The 16,218-nt window shown below is 61.1% G+C and overlaps 5 protein-coding genes across 5 annotated transcripts in view; all 5 read right to left on the minus strand.

Moving 5' to 3' along the window:
• The window catches only part of RHTO_01375 (zinc finger, C2H5-type domain containing protein), a gene marked incomplete at both ends in the record, with an annotated part of 1,740 nt that extends 592 nt beyond the window's left edge, over positions 1-1,148 (minus strand). The window contains 2 exons of the mRNA XM_016415057.1: positions 7-669; positions 783-1,148. Of these exons, the coding sequence (XP_016272847.1) occupies positions 7-669; positions 783-1,148 (1,029 nt within the window). The remainder of the gene's footprint in view (positions 1-6; positions 670-782) is intronic.
• A 600-nt stretch (positions 1,149-1,748) lies between these two features.
• On the minus strand, positions 1,749-2,774 carry RHTO_01376 (vesicle-associated membrane protein 4, synaptobrevin; the record flags this gene model as incomplete). Its single annotated transcript, XM_016415058.1, has 5 exons — positions 1,749-1,771; positions 1,853-1,913; positions 2,073-2,134; positions 2,277-2,494; positions 2,773-2,774. Coding segments are annotated over 5 exons (366 nt in total).
• A 299-nt stretch (positions 2,775-3,073) lies between these two features.
• On the minus strand, positions 3,074-7,966 carry RHTO_01377 (ABC efflux transporter; the record flags this gene model as incomplete). Its single annotated transcript, XM_016415059.1, has 15 exons — positions 3,074-3,162; positions 3,229-3,385; positions 3,477-3,608; positions 3,667-3,776; positions 3,838-4,400; positions 4,457-4,682; positions 4,741-5,005; positions 5,088-5,213; positions 5,272-5,840; positions 5,896-6,048; positions 6,103-6,261; positions 6,316-6,425; positions 6,481-7,507; positions 7,597-7,622; positions 7,677-7,966. The coding sequence occupies 15 exons, from the start codon at positions 7,964-7,966 to the stop codon at positions 3,074-3,076; spliced, it is 4,002 nt and encodes a 1,333-aa protein (XP_016272849.1).
• A 249-nt stretch (positions 7,967-8,215) lies between these two features.
• RHTO_01378 (laccase) lies at positions 8,216-11,457 on the minus strand (the record flags this gene model as incomplete). The annotated part of the gene is made up of 20 exons (XM_016415060.1): positions 8,216-8,356; positions 8,417-8,489; positions 8,575-8,781; positions 8,843-8,849; positions 8,938-8,948; positions 9,016-9,166; positions 9,232-9,452; positions 9,535-9,556; positions 9,617-9,775; positions 9,828-9,987; positions 10,053-10,122; positions 10,181-10,304; positions 10,365-10,407; positions 10,474-10,598; positions 10,661-10,686; positions 10,764-10,815; positions 10,920-10,989; positions 11,053-11,140; positions 11,216-11,293; positions 11,384-11,457. The coding sequence occupies 20 exons, from the start codon at positions 11,455-11,457 to the stop codon at positions 8,216-8,218; spliced, it is 1,902 nt and encodes a 633-aa protein (XP_016272850.1).
• A 247-nt stretch (positions 11,458-11,704) lies between these two features.
• Positions 11,705-15,756, minus strand: RHTO_01379 (DNA mismatch repair protein MSH2; the record flags this gene model as incomplete). Its single annotated transcript, XM_016415061.1, has 16 exons — positions 11,705-11,967; positions 12,029-12,074; positions 12,132-12,375; positions 12,436-12,760; positions 12,817-12,974; positions 13,034-13,097; positions 13,158-13,329; positions 13,390-13,653; positions 13,714-13,989; positions 14,089-14,150; positions 14,208-14,348; positions 14,460-14,618; positions 14,703-14,777; positions 14,889-15,018; positions 15,078-15,554; positions 15,652-15,756. 16 exons carry the CDS (start codon positions 15,754-15,756, stop codon positions 11,705-11,707), a joined length of 2,961 nt encoding a protein of 986 aa, XP_016272851.1.
• Between the last annotated feature and the right edge of the window lie 462 nt (positions 15,757-16,218).

Raw genomic sequence — 16,218 nt, forward strand, 5'->3', positions numbered from 1 at the left:
TGAGACGGCCTGCGTCGTCTGCGGCATCGGCGCCTGCTGCTGCTGCTGAACCGGCGGCAAGCTCGACGGGACAAAGTAGTACGTCCCATGGGGCGTCTCGATGGCCTGCGGAGTCTGTGACGAGACGGGCACGGCGACGGCGTAAGTCGCGCCGTTGAGGGTGGTGAACTGGACGGGGACGTAGGGCTGCGGCTGGGACGGGTTGGCGACGAACTGGAACGACTGTTGCTGCTGCTGAGGGTACGCGCTCGGCTGGGGACTGTAGAACCCGTGCTGCAGCTGCGCCGGCGGAGCGGGTGGGTGCTGCGCGAGGGCGGGCGGGAAGTCGAGTGACGAGGGCGGCGCGCTCTGGACGAACGAGTACTGCTGGGCGTGTCCCTGTTGCTGCTGTGCGTTGATCCCGTGCGATCCGGTGAACGGTTGAGCGCCGTAGTCGAGCGAGTTGGCGAACGTGTGCTGCTGGTCGAGCGCGGCAAAGACGGTCGTCGCCTCTCCCGCGGCCATGGCAGCACTGAACATGTCGCCCGTCGTCGTCGTCGTCGTCGTCGTCGTTGGCTGTTTGAGCGCGTCGACGAGTGACGGCGGTTGGAGCGACTCAGGGACGAGAGCCTCGAGGTGCTGCGAAGCCGACTTGGGCGGGTTTGTGAGCGCGTCGAACGGGCGCAACGACTGCACGGGGCGAGTACCAGGGTCAGCATGGCTCTGGACACACTCTAGCCCGTCCGACTCGCGCAAGAACGAGCGCAAACGAGCGAGTCGACGACGAGGAACCGCGGACGGACCTCTGCGAACGCAAACCCCTCGAACGGGTCCTCCTCCAGCCCAGCTGCAACGACGTAAGCCTTGTCCTCCATCGGACTCTGCGCGGGCGGGGTGGACCTGAAGCTGGTTGCGGGCGAGGACGAGTGGGACGAGTAGACCGAGGTGTCGATGTCGGACGAGGCGGCGGCGTGCCAGTTGAGCAGGAGGGTGTCCGGAGTGGGCGAGGCGGGGTCGTAGAGTGTGTCGGGCATGGTAGGGAAGGCGTGCGAGGTGTAGTCGGTGAGCGGGACGGTGTGAGGGAGCGAGGACGAGTGCTGGGAGACGAACGTCGTCGGAGTGACGAGCGAATCAAAGTCGCGCTGGACGTCTGTCGAGAGTGACAGCATGGCCGTCGTCCTTACTAGCACAGTACTGTAAGCGTGTAAGAGAGCGAGGAGGAGAGCGAGGGTTACGAGAGGGAGGGACCCCTGCCAGGGACGAGGGTCCTCACACCGCCTCGCCGACAACGGGAATACAACGCTATTCTTGGGGTCCCTAATCACCCGCATTACAGTCTCGTGTTACAGGGGAAGAACAGCGCAGAGGAGAACGAACCAGGCCGCACGAGGCGAAGGTGGTGTGTGTGAGCGGGAGAGAGCCGCTTGTCGAGGGGTGCACGGGGGGATTCGAACGACCGTTCGAGGGGGAGAGTGTAAGGGCGAGAGCTGCAAGAAAAGAGAGCGAGGGTGGACGAGAGGCGAGAGGGGCGAGGGGGAGAGAAGAGAAGGGAGAGAAGCCGGATCGAAGGAGGGGAGATCAAAGTCGCTAGACGAGTCTTTTCTGCCTTGGAAAGAGGAGGGTACTGATGGGGTGAAAGGAAGAGTGTCCGTAGGGTATTCGAGCCTGGAGAAAGTGGCGTCGCGAGGGTTTCAAGAGGAAGAGGCAGAAGAAGGCGCAGGCGGCTTGATCACTCCGATCGGCTGGTCGTTCGAGCCGTGCCCCGAATCCTATTTCTTGACGACAATCGGGACTGCGGCCATCGCAAACGGGCAGGTCAGTCTACGAGCTTGTCGAGCGAGCGAAAGGACCAGATCTAGGAGAGGCGACGCACCGACGATGACGATGACGAGGACGGCAATAGCGACAGCAATCAAGATCCTCATCTTCATGTCCTTCCTGCGGACATCAAGGACGGACAGCGTGAAGCGGAGTCAGCCTCTTTCGAGACATCCCAGCCAAAGTTGTGGGCTCTGAACGCACCACCACTGCGAGCGAGCGAGCGAGTCTCATCAGCATGTGGCAGTGCAGAGAATTAGTGAGAGGGAACGCACCATCTGCTTGCGGACCCGGTTGGCGCCGCGGCGGAAGCCTTGTGCGCTCTGGGCGAGCGTGTCTGTCGAGAATCAGGGTCCAGGTCAGCGCATCCGTGGCGAACACTCCACCATTACGAGCCCCCGTTTCCGCATCGTGCTGAACGAGCAACGGAGGCGTATGGCTAGCGAGTCTCGCCAATCCCCAAGCCACTCGCAACTCACCCGTCTTGTCCTGCAACGCATCCAACCTCTCCCCCCTCTCCGCAACCTTTGTAATGTTCTCCCTCATGATCCCAACCGTATCATCAATCTGCTGCTGAATCTTGGCCGTCTTGTCATTCGCCTTCCCACCCGCACCAGAACCGGAGGCAGAGGGACCGGGTCCGCCGCCTGGCTGGTTGGGGTTCGAGCCGGGGATGTAGGGGTCGTAGGGCTCGGACCTGTTGCGAGTCAGGCGGTAAGAGCGAGGAGAGAGGAGGTCAGTGTCGGGAGGCTCTTGTCGAAGGAGGCGAGATGAGCATGTGGCAGCGGCGCAAGCAGGGCCATTCAAGCGAGTCCAGCGGTCTTCCTCAACGCAAGCATTCCTTCAAACACCTTCCCACACCCTCCCGTACCTCTCTCACGGCGCCCACCGTCCCCGCCCCCTCATCAACCCCCTCACGCCGAGCCCTCGCTCCCTCTCCGCCCTCGCGCGTCCAAACAGCGAGATAGAGCGCACATGTCTTCGAAATCGGTGGTGCTGGGGTAGGTGTTAGAAGCGTAGGCCAGGGTGGGCGTGGGAGGGGTGTGCGTGAGGGGTTGGAAGGTGAGGGTCGAGGGGGGCGGTGTGGGTCAAGGTGCGCGACTTTCGTTTGGGCTGGAGATGACGGAAAGGTAGTGCTGTCGTCGGACTCGTCCCAGTCGTGATTTCGGACTCGTCCCTACCGCACGACGGAGCGAAGAAGCGGTCTCGGAAGTCGCCACATGTTGCAACGTTTCTACAAGCACACACACAGTCAAGTCTTTCCGACCGAGGAGTTCTACATGAACCTGACGCGCCCGTGCAGGCCGGCGAAAGCAGCGAGGCGCCAGAGGACGACGAGAGCCGCAAGGATCCCTATGTACTTGCCTGTGTCCGCTACAACTTCGTCAGCATTTCCTTCCTTTGTCCTCAACAAGAAACAGATAGGCGCACCCGTCCCCCCGTGAGGCAGCCCAAACGTGTCCAGCACCTGTTCGCCTGTCGTCGCGATACATGCGCCCGAGGCGATCTCGCTTGGCGAACAGTTGAAGCGCAGCCCGGTCATCTCGTTGATGATCTGAAGCTCGGCTTGTGGTCGCATGGGCGAGATCTGCGTGGGCGAGAGCCTCAATGGTGAGAGAGAAGACGGGGGAGGAGAACGCCGCAAAAAGCATGGCGAGGGAAAGCAGCGGCGAACTTACCCAGCCAATCACAACGAGAAAGTACGGCATCGTCACCGAGATGATGCCATTCAGCTGAGCCAGCAGCGTCAAAGCGGCCGAGACGAGCGACGTCGCCAGCCCGCCGTTCGAGGTGTACGCCGAGAAAATGATCTGTTGCCAAGCAATGTCAGCGGCTGGGCAATGGAGGGATGGCGAGCACTGGACGCACCCCGACAGACTCGCCGGTCGAGATGAGCGCCCATGAGGAAAACCAGAACTCGAAGAACTTGCGGGCGGGCGAGTACTGGAGGTTCATGCCGAAGGTGAAGATGACCGAGACTGTGCGAACAGCAGCAAGGTCAGTAGATTGAGAGAGAAGGCTGAAAGGGTCGCAACACACAGAGGAACGAGCTGATAGCGGAGGTGATCGTCTCTTGGATCGTGTAGACGCTCAAGAACGTCGTGACGCCGTACCTCGCGCTGCTCATAAACTCGTGGCGGTAAAGGTTCATCTCGCTCGGGAAGATAGCGATGCATGCCAGCATGCCAACGAACGGAAGTGCCGTCGTTTCCTGCAGCAACCCGATGCGGTCTTGCGAGCTCGACGGCCCGAAGCCGAGTCGGGCAAAGTAGATCCAGAACAGGAGCGCCATGAATGGCGGGTTCGACAGGCGGGCGACGAAGACGTCCGGCTGACGACGGAGGTTCTTGAAGCTCCTCGCGAGGACGACCGGGAATGCTCGTGCGAAAGGCGTCTTCTTGAGCTTGGCGGAGCCGAGAGGGCGCTTGTCGCCAACGTGCGAAGGCGAGGCAAGCGTCGAGCCCGAGTTGCGCTTCTCCAGGTCGGCTTTCTGCCGCTGAGCCCAGGTGTCGACAACGCGGGCGACGCGTTGCTTCGTCGCGGCCTCGGCTTCCTCCGAGCGGTGGTCAAGCGAGACGGCGTCGATGATGAAATCGGCGGGGCTGTGAGAGGAGCTTCAGTATGGTGAGCAGGCGACGGACCGGTGAGCGAGACTTACTTGAAGTTTGGCGGACAAGTCTCGCCAGCCGACTCGAAGAACGGCAGGATCTCGGTTGCGGGACCCGAGAAAGCCGTTCGACCTCCTTTGGCGAGCAAGACGACGTTGTCGAAGAGCGCCCAGATGTCGGAACGTGGCTGGTGGACCGAGACGACGATCGTGCGCCCGTCCGAAGCGAGGTCGCGCAGCGTCTGCATGACGTTCTGAGCGGTGAAGGCATCGAGGCCTGTCGAGTGACGAGGGTGTCAGCGGACTGCAGGGAGTGAGGAAAGCGGCAGAAGTACCTGAAGTTGGCTCGTCCGCATACAAGACCGCCGGATCCGACAACAGCTGTACCGCAAGCGACAGACGCCGCTTCTCTCCACCACTGATCCCCTTGACGAGCGGCCCGCCAACAAGCGTGTCGGCACAAGTTGCCAGGCCGAGCAGGCGGAGGACTTCTTCAGCTCGCGCATCGCATGCGGCGACGCTTCGGTCCTTCAGGCGCAGTCGAGCAGCGTAACGAAGGGTTTCGCGAACGGTTAGGGCGGGAAGGTGATGCGAGTCTTCCTGCAAAGTCGTACGAAGGCGGTCAGTTCGTCGAGCGGTAAGAAGCGAGCGAAGCTTGACGGGCCTGTTCGACAAAAGCGACCAGCGACGCGAGTGACGAGTCGAACTCCTGGTTGTTCAGCGTGATCGAGCCTTCCGAACGGAACGCCGACATCGGGCCCGACGAGAGTCGACCTGCGAGCATTTGCAGGAGCGAGGACTTGCCGGCCTGCGAGGACGAAAAGTTAGTACTTGACTTCGGATCGATAAGCTGTAGGGAACCGCACTCCTGAAGGCCCCATGATGACGCTGACCTGCCCAGCAGGAAACGAAGCGTTGGCATTCTCCAGGATGACCTTCTCGTCGTTCCCACCCCTCCGTCCCAGGTTCCGCCGCGAGACGACCAGTCGCAAGTCGTTGACGGCGACGTCAACCGAGCGCTTCGACTTCGTCTTGATGAGGTCGGCAAACTCGCCCTTCGTCTTCGAGTCGTGCGAGTCCGACCGCTTCGAGGGGGCGTGCTGGGTGACGTGCTTGACCCCGCCTGGGTGGTAGGAGGCGAGGATGATAGTCGCTAGTACGAAGGTGACGATGATGAAGCCGAGCAAGCCGAGAGGGTAGACGTAGAGCGGGGTATCGAGATCGAATCGCATCCCTCGCAGGACGTTGATACCCTCGCACTGATTGCGCGCAGGCCCTGTGACACCTTCGCATGCGAATGCGCGGCCTCGGAACTGGAGGAGGGCGATCCAGTGGAAGCCGTAGAAGTAGGGGCTCAGCCAGCGAGTCCACGCGATCCAGGCGCCGAGGTTCGTGATGAGGTAGCCGGAGGAGAGGAGCATTGGAATGGAGAACCCTGGAGATGCGAGCTTAGCGCTCTGAAGCCTCTCCGCATCGAAAGTAAAACGCACCGTTCGCAAGGAGGGAAGCTTGGGCGAACGACCGGTTGATCGCGCAGCAAAGGAGGGCGTAGGACCACGCTGCAACTTGCTGCATGATGCACTGCGCGATGAACGACAGCAGATTCTTGGCGAGGTCGTCTCTTCGGAAGCCGGTCATGAAGTCTACGGATGCAGGCGTGAGTGCGCCATGGGCTCGAGTGAGATAAAGAGACGCACAGACGATGATGGCGTAGATCGTGGGGAAGACGACGTTGGCGGGTAGGTAGCTGAGGAAGACGGAGACGACCCAGGGAACCGTCTTGTACATGTTGTCCTCCCGTTCGCGGTCAAAGACGACGAGTTCGCCGCAGAGGATGAAGACGGCGAGGATGATGGCTATCCGCCGGTGTCGTCAGAGACAGCTTGAGCTCAGGGACGAATAAGACGCACAGAGATAGTACATGGCGGGCGTCGAAAAGTACACGACGGTCTTGAGCGACTGGACGCCGCTGGGGGTCTCAGGCGGGTTGAGGAAGACGAGACCGACGACGACGCCGATGCTGGAGGGCTCAACTGTCAGTAACGACCATGTCAGCGAGGTAAGAGGGCACGTACATGATCGCCTGCACAGCGAATCCAACCAGCTGGCCGTAGTTGCGGAAGACATTTCGCAAGCCGCGCCGGGTAAGGAGCGCCGTCTGCTTGACCAGGTTCGCTCGCTTAAGCTCCTGCTGTGCGTCGTCTGCGCCGTCGCCTGGCATGCGCGCAGCCTTCTCGACGTCTCGGCCTGGTGTAGCGGTTTTGGCCTGCCGTCCAGGCGTGGGACCGTTCGACGCCGCCTGCGGCCGAGGCGAAGAACCGGTCGACGCCTCTTTCCGCCGCCATGCCGAGACGAGAGCACCAACACGCTCCTTGGACGACTCCTCCGCGTCGTCTGTACGGTTGTCAATGCTGCTCAAGTCGATGACAAAGTCGAGCGGGTTCGTGTGTTCAGGAGCTGGGTATCCGAGTGAGTCGAAGTGAGGGAGGATGTCGCGTCCTGGACCGCTGTATACGGGACTGCCGCGCGAGAGGAGGAGGAGCTTGTCGAAGATGGGGAAGGCGTCGGAGCGGGGACCGTGGAGGGTGACGATGACGGCCCTCCCTCGACGAGCGAGACTTCGCAGCGTCTCGAGAAGGCGAAAGGCGGTGAAGCTGTCGAGTCCTGTTGTTGGCTCGTCCAGGACGAGGACGCTCGGCAGCTGGACGAGCGTACAACCGATCGTGAGTCGTCGCCGTTCGCCGCCTGAGATGCCCTTGCGGAAGGGTCCTCCAACAATAACACTCGCCGCGTCCGCCAGTCCCAGCTCCGTGATAGTCTGCTCGACGATCGCAGAGCGAGTCTCTGCCGGAACAGTCTTGGGTAACCGCAAAGCAGCGGCAAAGGCAAGTGTTTCGCGGACAGTGAGGAAGGGAAGGAGGAAGTCGTCTTGTCGGACATATCCGATGACCTTTTTGGCGGCTTTGACGCTCAATGGCTGAGTAGTCGCGAGCGTGTCGGACGAGGCGTAGGACGAAGAGCGTGCGAGGGGCACGACCTCGATCGCGCCGCTAGACGTCTCGAGGCCGGTCGCGCGCCCTGCGATGGCGTTCAAGAGCGTGGCTGTGAGATGGAAGATGTTAGAGAGAGTAGTAATACGAGGGCAGAGCGGGATGCTGGGTCTGCGAGCAGAACGACGACGAGGAACGTACTCTTGCCGCTGCCGCTCCCGCCGATGCTGCAGGACGATATGGTCAGCTTCAGATGACAGTCAGAGAGTATGTCGACATACATAGCCAGCACTTCACCCGCCGCGATGTCCGAGTTCACGTTTCGCAACAACTCCTTCCCCTCGAGCGCCTCGGCCTTCTGCAGTCGTCGCTGGACGAAGCGAGGGACGGTGATGGGTATCGCGAGCGGCAAAGACCACTGAGCGGGCGGTGCGACGATGGCGAGGTCACGAACGACGACGGCGAAGGGTTGCGGCGGAGGAAGGGACGAGAGGAGCGAGTCGGACGCCGGGACTTCGCCAGGCTTGTGAGGTGACTTCTCTGCAGCCATTGCGTCCTGCACGACGGCCATCCGAGCGCTAGACGAGCAGCATAGGGTGAGGGTCAGAGGCAGAGGATCGAGCGGCTGCCGGCGTCGCTTCCGGGCGTTGACGACGAAAATCAAACTCGGCGAACGAACAGCAGAGCAACGGAGCGCCTGAGGATGACTGCGATACTACTGCTTTGCACCTATCTCAAAGACGCCGGCAAGAGCGGAGACTGCGAACCTTGCCGACAATCTTTCGCCCGTTCAGCCGTCCCAACGACGACGCCAGCATATCTACTGCGCCGACGTCGACTTGCCCGTGATAGCTCTGAAGCCACGCTTGAGGAGACCGCCGCCCGCAGCCTTTTTCTTCTCCATGTCGCGGTGGACTTCCTCCTGCAGCTCATCCTCGTCGAGCTGGCCGCCGACGGCGTACTGCGGGTGTATAGAGGGTTAGTCACCGGCAAAGGGCCAAGAGTGGAAGACAGTACGTACCCAGACGACCGTCAGCATGCCGATGAGCGCTGTGAGGACGCAGCCTGCGAGAGCGCCCTTCGCTCGAGGAGTCCTGTCGACCCGGCCATGAAGTCAGCTTCTCGAACTCAAGCGGCGCATCGCTGACGAGAGAAGCGCGAGAAAGCATATCGACGCACCAGCCAAACAAGCCCGCCGCATACTGATCCACAGGTCCATGCGGTGCGCCGCTCAGATCCGTGACAGACATCTTGCCCGCCGCGTTACCTGTCGGCGAGATGCCGAGCTGCTTGCACTGGTCGATCATGACTTGCGGGATCGTCATGGATTGTTGGGCGCCGAGCGGGTCGACCATGAAGACGACCGCTAGACCGGCTTCCATGTGCCTGCAGTGCGGGTGGGGGTCAGCAACGAGCGCTCGAGGCGTGGAGAAGGCCGACGACGAACCATTGAACTGCGAGGAAAGAGCGGAAGGAAGGAAGAGCAAGTCGAGAAGGTCAGCTTTCAGGCCTCCGTCGCTCCAGCTAGACGATGTGGCGTACTGTGGCAATGGCTGCGGACGTCGAGCATTCAAGTCAGACTTCGCTTGTGGCGGAGGGGGAAAGCAGGCGGCGACGCACAAGATCCAAGCTCCCGGGTTGTCCGCCCTCACAGCGAGGTTGACAGCACCTCCAGCGGGAATAATGATAGTATCGCGGCGCATGGGGTTCTTGGCGCCGAGTGTGTGAGGAGGGTTCAGTGCTGGATCGTCGGAGGTGACGTCCATCGCGACTGCAAGCGGGAAGAGCAATCGTGAGCGAGGTGAGCAAGTCGGAAACGGAGGGAACGGCACGTACGGCGAGTGAGCTGATACGAGAACCCGTGCAAATGGAACGGATGCGCGTTCGCGTCAAAGTTGATCACCATGAGGTCGAGGACGTCTCCATGGTTGAGGAGGTGCTGGGCGGTTTGTGGGCCGTACACGTTTGGGTTGAGCGAGTCGTTGCCCATCGTCATCATCGTGAAGAGCGAGGGAGTCTTCGGGTTGACGTAGGTGATGTTGTTGAGCATTGAGGCCCTGTGAGAAGATTTGGAAGGAGGTCAGCTCCCGGTCGCGACAGCGCCGCTCATACCGAGAGACAGGATCCGTCGCTACTCACCTGTTGACACCGGTGCTAAAGGCTGCAGGAGAAGACTCGTTAGCTAATTCGTCTACCAAAACCGAGAACCTCGTGAACGGACCATCAAAGTAGACGTCGAGCTGAAGCGACGTCGTCGGCGTAAGCTGCTCCATCGGCACGAAGGGCACCATATCAAAGTCGTTGATGCGGCCAAGCTCGTTGCGAACCTCGCTCTGAGCAACGGGGTTGCCGTTCTTGTACGAGATAGTCGTCGTGTAGTCTGCTCATCCCTCATCAGCTTGTGCGTGCGCAGAAGTAAAGAAGAAGCGCACTAAGCGTCAAGCCCTCAGGTACCTTATCGAACATCTCGTCGTCGAAGTTGGCGTGGACAAGGAAGTTCTCCGAGGTGTCGTTGCGGGCGGTGACAAGAACCGAGTAGCGCTGCGCGACGGCAATGTTGAGGTAGTCGACGGGGAACTCTTCGGTGTCGACCTGGATATTCGGAGGCGGAGGCGTGTCAGCGAAGGAAGCGGTCGAGGGAGGAGCAGGAAACGCACGCCGTCGGCCTCGATGACGCGCATGTCATGGCCGTCAATCCAGAAGAACGTCGTGGCGAAGATGCCGGTGCTGCGCGTCGTGAAATGTGAGCACAACCCCGCGCAAGGCGAAGAACGAGAGAACGTACTTGAGGACACGAATGCGATACGTCTTGCCAGCCTCGAAGGGGATTGACAGGTTGCCGTTGAACTTGACGTCGTCGTTCGAGGGCAAATAGGTACCGTTCGACGCCGCGTAGATGAGGAGTGCGTCTGCGGAAAGTCGGAGGTCAGGTTGAGGTTTGGGAAAGCGAGAGCTGGAGCGAAGCCCACCGGGAACAGGCTCGGCACCAGTTGGGTTGTACTTGTTCATAAACTGCGTGCGTAGCCAAACGGAAGATGAGCCAATTCGCTCGAGGAGCGGCAACGCGAAGAGGCTCACCTTGTGGTTGAGCTTGTCAGACCGAGCGTGGTACCAGTCAGACAGGATGATGGTGTATTCTCCGTCGTACTTGTGCGCCTCGTCGGTCGCATGAATGATGAAGGGCGCTCGCAAGCCGTCTTGGTCTATCTCGCAGCGACTGGGCGTCAGCACCGAGAAGCGAGCAAGGGAGAGAGCCGGGACGTACAGTGTGCGCCAGTGTGAGAGTGCCACCTGTACGATGGGATCGTCAATAACGCGAAGAAGACGGGAGGAAAGGGCGATGTCTGGCAAAGACGGCGTCTGCTCACCAGTAGGTTCCGTGCTGCCGGTCTACAGGGACTTCGTACGTGAGAGACTGGCCTGTGGTGAGCACAGAGTGATCACGAGAAGGAGGGAGCGGCGAGGAGAGCAAGAGCAGATGTCAGTAACGGTCAACGAGATCGAGGACCAAGACGTCGACGAACCTGGCGGGATCCCGCACTGCGTGACGCCGGGTGCGCCGTCATAGTAGTTGGTACCGTTGAAGAAGATACCCTGCGAGCGAGAGTGTGAGCGAAAACTTCCCTCAGCGAAGCGAGGAGAAGAGCAAGGGCGGACATGGTGGTGGATCGAGGTTGGCGCGTCCAGTCCGTTGTAAGCGTGCACTCGTACGGTGTCGTTGAACTTGACGTTGAGGATGGGCGGGCTGCAGGGGGCGCACATTTGCGAGATCAGATATCGGCGACACGACTGCCGGAACGGGGCGGGAGAGGGCGCGCACGGCCAAGTCCCGTTGACGCCGACCGTGAAGGGCTTGTCGACCCCGTCTGGCGCCGCCGTTGTGTACGAGATGTTGTACCTGTCGCATGTGCGTATCGAGCGGGTCAGTCGGCGGGATCAGGCGAGCGCGCGAGGTGCCCGAAGCGAGGGCAAGAGAGCGGGCACGCACCAGGCATCGACGACGTCTGCGAGCGCTGGGACGGCGAGAGACGCTGCTGCCAGGGCACTGAATGCGATCCGCATCGTTGTCAGAGCCTCGCGCGGGTGTCAGAGGACGAGGGAGCGATGGGAAGGAGGGCAAGGAGGGCGCGCGATCGCCCGCGCTGATTATCTGACAGAATTTTCGCACCCTCTCCCCGAATCGACCCGCGCTCTTGCTTAACACAATCTTGCAGTAATCGCACACTACAATGCGCGTCAAAGGTATCAAGCGACTCCGCCCATCCCGGGTATACTCGGCGCCCTCCCTCTCCTTGGCTCAGTCTTGGGCTCAGTACGTCTTCGCGAGTACCTCCCTCGTCCACTCGCTCCCCTCGAACCGGCTCTTGTACTCCTCGAAGCACCTGACGAGCTCCTTCAGCTCGACGTCCTCGCGCGTCTCGCCAGTCCGAGCCTCGTCGGCGACCGCGGCGGGCAACTCGGCCGTCCGCGACGCCCACGTCTCGAGGAACGCCTCGACGAGCGCAGTACCCTCGGCGATAGCTTCAGGCGACAGGTGAGCGATGGCGGGCTCAGCAGCATCGGCGGATACGGCTGCGACGGGCAGCGGGTCAGCGAACCTGCGTTGGACGTGAGCGGTCTGAAAAAAACGCACGCTTCTCCGTGAAGTCCTCGAGGTCGTCCGCCTTGCGCTTGGCGAGCTGTGTAAGACGAGCGTCAGGCCGCGGATTGCGAGAAGCGAAGAGAACCGAACGCACCTTGACCACCTCGTCTGGAAAGTTGGCCAACTGCGCCACATGGATACCGAAGCTCTGGTCGCAGATGCCCGGCATGACCTTGTACAGCAGCGTGATGTCCTTGCCCGTGAGCGTGTCCGGGTTCGACTCGACGTGCGCAACGACATGCAAGTTCTTCACGTGCGGAACTTGGTTCGCGAGGGCGGTCAGCTCGTGGAAGTGGGTGGCGAAAAGGACGGAGGCGCGGGTGACGGTCGAGAGGTGTCTGCACGGGGGCACGTAAGCGATGCAGCGTGACGACGAGAGAGTGAGCAGATTGACGCACTCGGAGATGGCCCACGCGAGTCCGAACCCGTCGTACGTCGACGTCCCGCGCCCAAGCTCGTCAATGATGACCAAACTATCCCTCGTCGCCTGCCTCAGGATCGCGCTCGTCTCGAGCATCTCCGCCATGAAAGTCGACACGCCCTTGAGCTGCGAGTCGCCCGCTCCGACACGGCACAGGATCGAGTCGAAGATGGGGACTTCGGCGAAGGAGCAGGGGACAAATGAGCCGATTTGCGCGAGGAGAGCGACGACAGCGGTTTGGCGGATGAAGACGGATTTGCCGCCTGCGTTCGGACCAGTGATGATGGAGAACTCGCTGACGTCTGTGTGGCCCGCGGCGTCAGATAGAGCGAATCGCACGGGTGAAGAGTTGGCTCACCCCGCTCGAGGTGGCAGTCGTTGGCGATGAAGTCGATTCCCTCCTGAACTTCGAGACAAGGGTGTCGCGCCTCCTCGAGCTTGAGACTGCCACCGCCGCGCTCAAAGATAGTCGGCTTGATGTAGGGGATTGGTGCGTTGAGCGAGGACGTGGCGATGCTGCGAAATTCAGGCAAGTGAGCGGCAGAAGGAGAAGTCGCTTCCAGGGGGAGACTCGCCTGGTAATCACGTCGATGTGCGCGATGACCGTGTTGAGCGTCTCAAGCACCTCGCAGTACGACGCTGTAGATGTCAAAGCCGCCGTCAGAGCGAGTGAGTGGGAGGGGAATACGCGTTACTCACAGGCAATCTGGATGACCTCCTTGACGAGCTGGCTCTGCTTCTTCTCGTACTCCTTCGTGCAGTCACGGTACTCGTCGTTGAGCTGCTTGAGCGCCTTGGTCGTGAAGTACATGCCGTTCGTTTGGTTCTTGAGCTCGATGTAGTTCTTCTTGTTCCGAATCACCGCAGATTCCTGCACGCCGGGACGGGTCAGCGCTTCGAGTGCGATCGGAGAGACCTCTGAGTGACGTACCTTCCTCGTCAAGCGGAAGCAGTACCCGTACAAGGGCGTCTGCTCAAAGTGCAACACCTTGCCATCCGGTTCCATGCCGAGATCTCGCGCGACCTCCTCGTGCTCCTCATTCAGGCCGTCGCGGACAGCCTCGAGCTTCTCGCGGATGACGGCGAGCGATTCGTCAAAGTCGGGCTTGATGACGAAGTTGTGACGATCGAGTTCAGAGAGGTCGATGGTCGTCTCCACCATTTCTTGATAGGGCAACAGCGAGTCGTTGTGCGTCTGCAAGCGGAATCGTTAGGGGCGGGGCGGTGAGCCAGGAACGTGCAGTCGGCCGCGCACCCGCAAGTGCTGCAGCCACAGCTCGTCGATCAGGCCCTTCCACCGCTTCTCCCTCGACTCTTCCTTCTCGGCACCATTCTCGCCCTCCTCTCCATCCTGCATCTGCGCATCGCCGTCCTCATCCTCGACTTCGACGCCGCGCTCGAGAACGGTAATGAGGCCGGGCAAGAGGAGGACGGCTTGGTAGACTCGCACGACGTCCTCGAGCGATGCGGCACCCTTCTGGAAGCGCTTCGAGATGCGGTGGAAGTCGGGCATCGACTTGAGGAAGTCGTCCTGCGGGGAAGCTCGAACGAAATTGCGGCGGGAGAGGCGGGACGAGCGAAGTAATCAGCATGTGCCGCATCAGCGCATGGATAGCGACAGCACACGCACCGTGATCGCCTGCCGAAACTCCTGCGACTCGACCAAGCACTCGACGAGGTCTTGCCGTTGCACTACGGGAGGAAGCCTGCGTCAGTCGTGCGCGGCTCCAGGGGGAGGCGACAACTCACGAATGACATGACGGTTGACGAGCGGCTGCTTGAGCCACATCGCGAGGAGGCGAGTGCCCTGCGCCGTCTTGCAGCGGTTGAGCAGGCCGAAAACGGACATGGTCTTCGAGGAGTTGCCGATCCCAGTCGGGTCGGGCATGACTGCGAGGTGCAAGACTTTGTCAGACGGTGCAATCGAGCAGCGTATCCTGCGACCGCGAAGGGACACGGGCGGCGTGCCGGCATATCACCGGCTGAAGATGCGCAACTCACGGTTCAAAGCCCTCAAGGCGCTCGCGTCGAGGCGCATGTACATGCTGAGGTCGTGCGTCTTGAGAGCGTAGGCGCCGAAGTTGGACGAGTCCTGCATCAAGGCCAGGTACGAAATGAGCGCAGCAACGGCTGACATGGCGACCTTGTGGTCGAATTCGGCTGCGAACACGCGTTGTCGCGGTCGGCGATATCGTCAGCTACTCTTCTTTGACGGTCAGCGAAGCGGGCCAGTGAAGGACTCACGACGACTGGCAGCTTGCAGCGATCCGCGGAGAAGGCGATTCAAGTCTTGCTCGACCGACCCGCTTGTGAACTCGCCTACAGTAATGCAGAGAGTCAGCGAATGTGCGCGCATCGCTCTGCGACGATGCGCGTCTGTCCTGCCACGTAGCGGCGGGCAGAGAGTGAGGCATGTTCCGCCCGGCTTACTCTTCTTGCGCTCGGTGATGACGACCCCGCACCGCTCAATCAACGTCTTCAGCTTGTTGAGGTCGTACTCGTGCGCCTTGTCTTGCTCGACGACGAGGCACTCCTTCGCGCCAAGCTGGATGAGGAGGGCCTGCGGAGCGTGACGGGGTCAGCTTAAGGTTAGCAGGCAGAGTTGCCGAAGCTGCATACCTCGGTGTTGGAGAACAGCTCGTTGTCGACGTACTCGCTGACGCCGAGCTCCTGCATGCTCGTGTCTGCGAAGGCGACCCCGATCGTCTTGACATTGTCCTTGACCTGGAGACGAATGGCGACGAGGACGGGCGAGGCGAGGAGGTCGGTGTAGGTGAAGAGCAGATCCTCGACAGGTCCGAGGTTGCCAGGCGACGCGGCCTTGGCGAGTTTCCACTTTGTCGAGCCGCGACCGACTCCTCCGCTTTCTGGTTCCCAGATCTCGACGCGAAGCTGCTTGGTGGTTAGGGCGTCTCGCAGGAATGCTTGTGCGACGGCGTGCGAGAGAGTGACCGAGGGGAGACCGTCTTCATCCGAGCCGAGGTACTTGAGGACCGTTTGCGTCTTGTAATGGTGATTGGCGACGAAGAAGGCGTCCTCGCCGTACGCGCAGTAGAACTCGGACCGGTCAAACAGCCTGATTGTCCCTGCTGGTCGCTGTGAGGCGTCCGGCGAGCCCGTCAGCAACCTGTACGGACCTGCGCGCGTCGCCACACGAGCGAGGAAAGGTGAAGTCGAGGAGTGCGGGACGTACAGCCGGCAGTTTGGCAAACGCCTTGACGAAACGGTCCTCCTCAGCCTTGTCCTTCTGCTCCTGCTCCTTGTCCTTCTTCTCCTTCGAGTACTGAAGCGCCGGCATCGAGTTCCTCCTTCGTGAAGCGATGAAGTGGGGCGGGCGAGAAAGACGGTCAAGGCGGTCAAGGCGAGCGCGTCCAGGCGATCGGAGGACCTGTCTAGCCGTACACGAAGCTGCACGAGCGCGTTTCGACCCAGCAAGTGGTGTCGAGAGGACGGTCGAGAGGCAACTTGCACCTCAACTCTCCTTCGTCTTACTCGGACCTACTCTACTCGTTGCTTTGCCGGTTTGGACAGGTCAAGGATGGCTTCGGACGGGCGGTGCGCTTTCCGCAATGATAACTTCTCCCCGGAGGACGATGCCGTCTGAGCCGGCTTCGACTGGCGCAAAGAAGCTGTCCTTTGAGGATGTCCTGAGGAGTCGCTTAGAGGCGTTCTATGCGGCGGGATGGCGAGACCGTCGAGCGCGCTTACAGGAGCAGTGAAAGAGATGGCAGCTGCGTTATACGAGGGAAGGAGAACGTCT

Source organism: Rhodotorula toruloides (assembly GCF_000320785.1).
Source record: "Rhodotorula toruloides NP11 unplaced genomic scaffold Scaffold13, whole genome shotgun sequence".
Taxonomy (NCBI): Eukaryota; Fungi; Basidiomycota; class Microbotryomycetes; order Sporidiobolales; family Sporidiobolaceae; genus Rhodotorula; species Rhodotorula toruloides.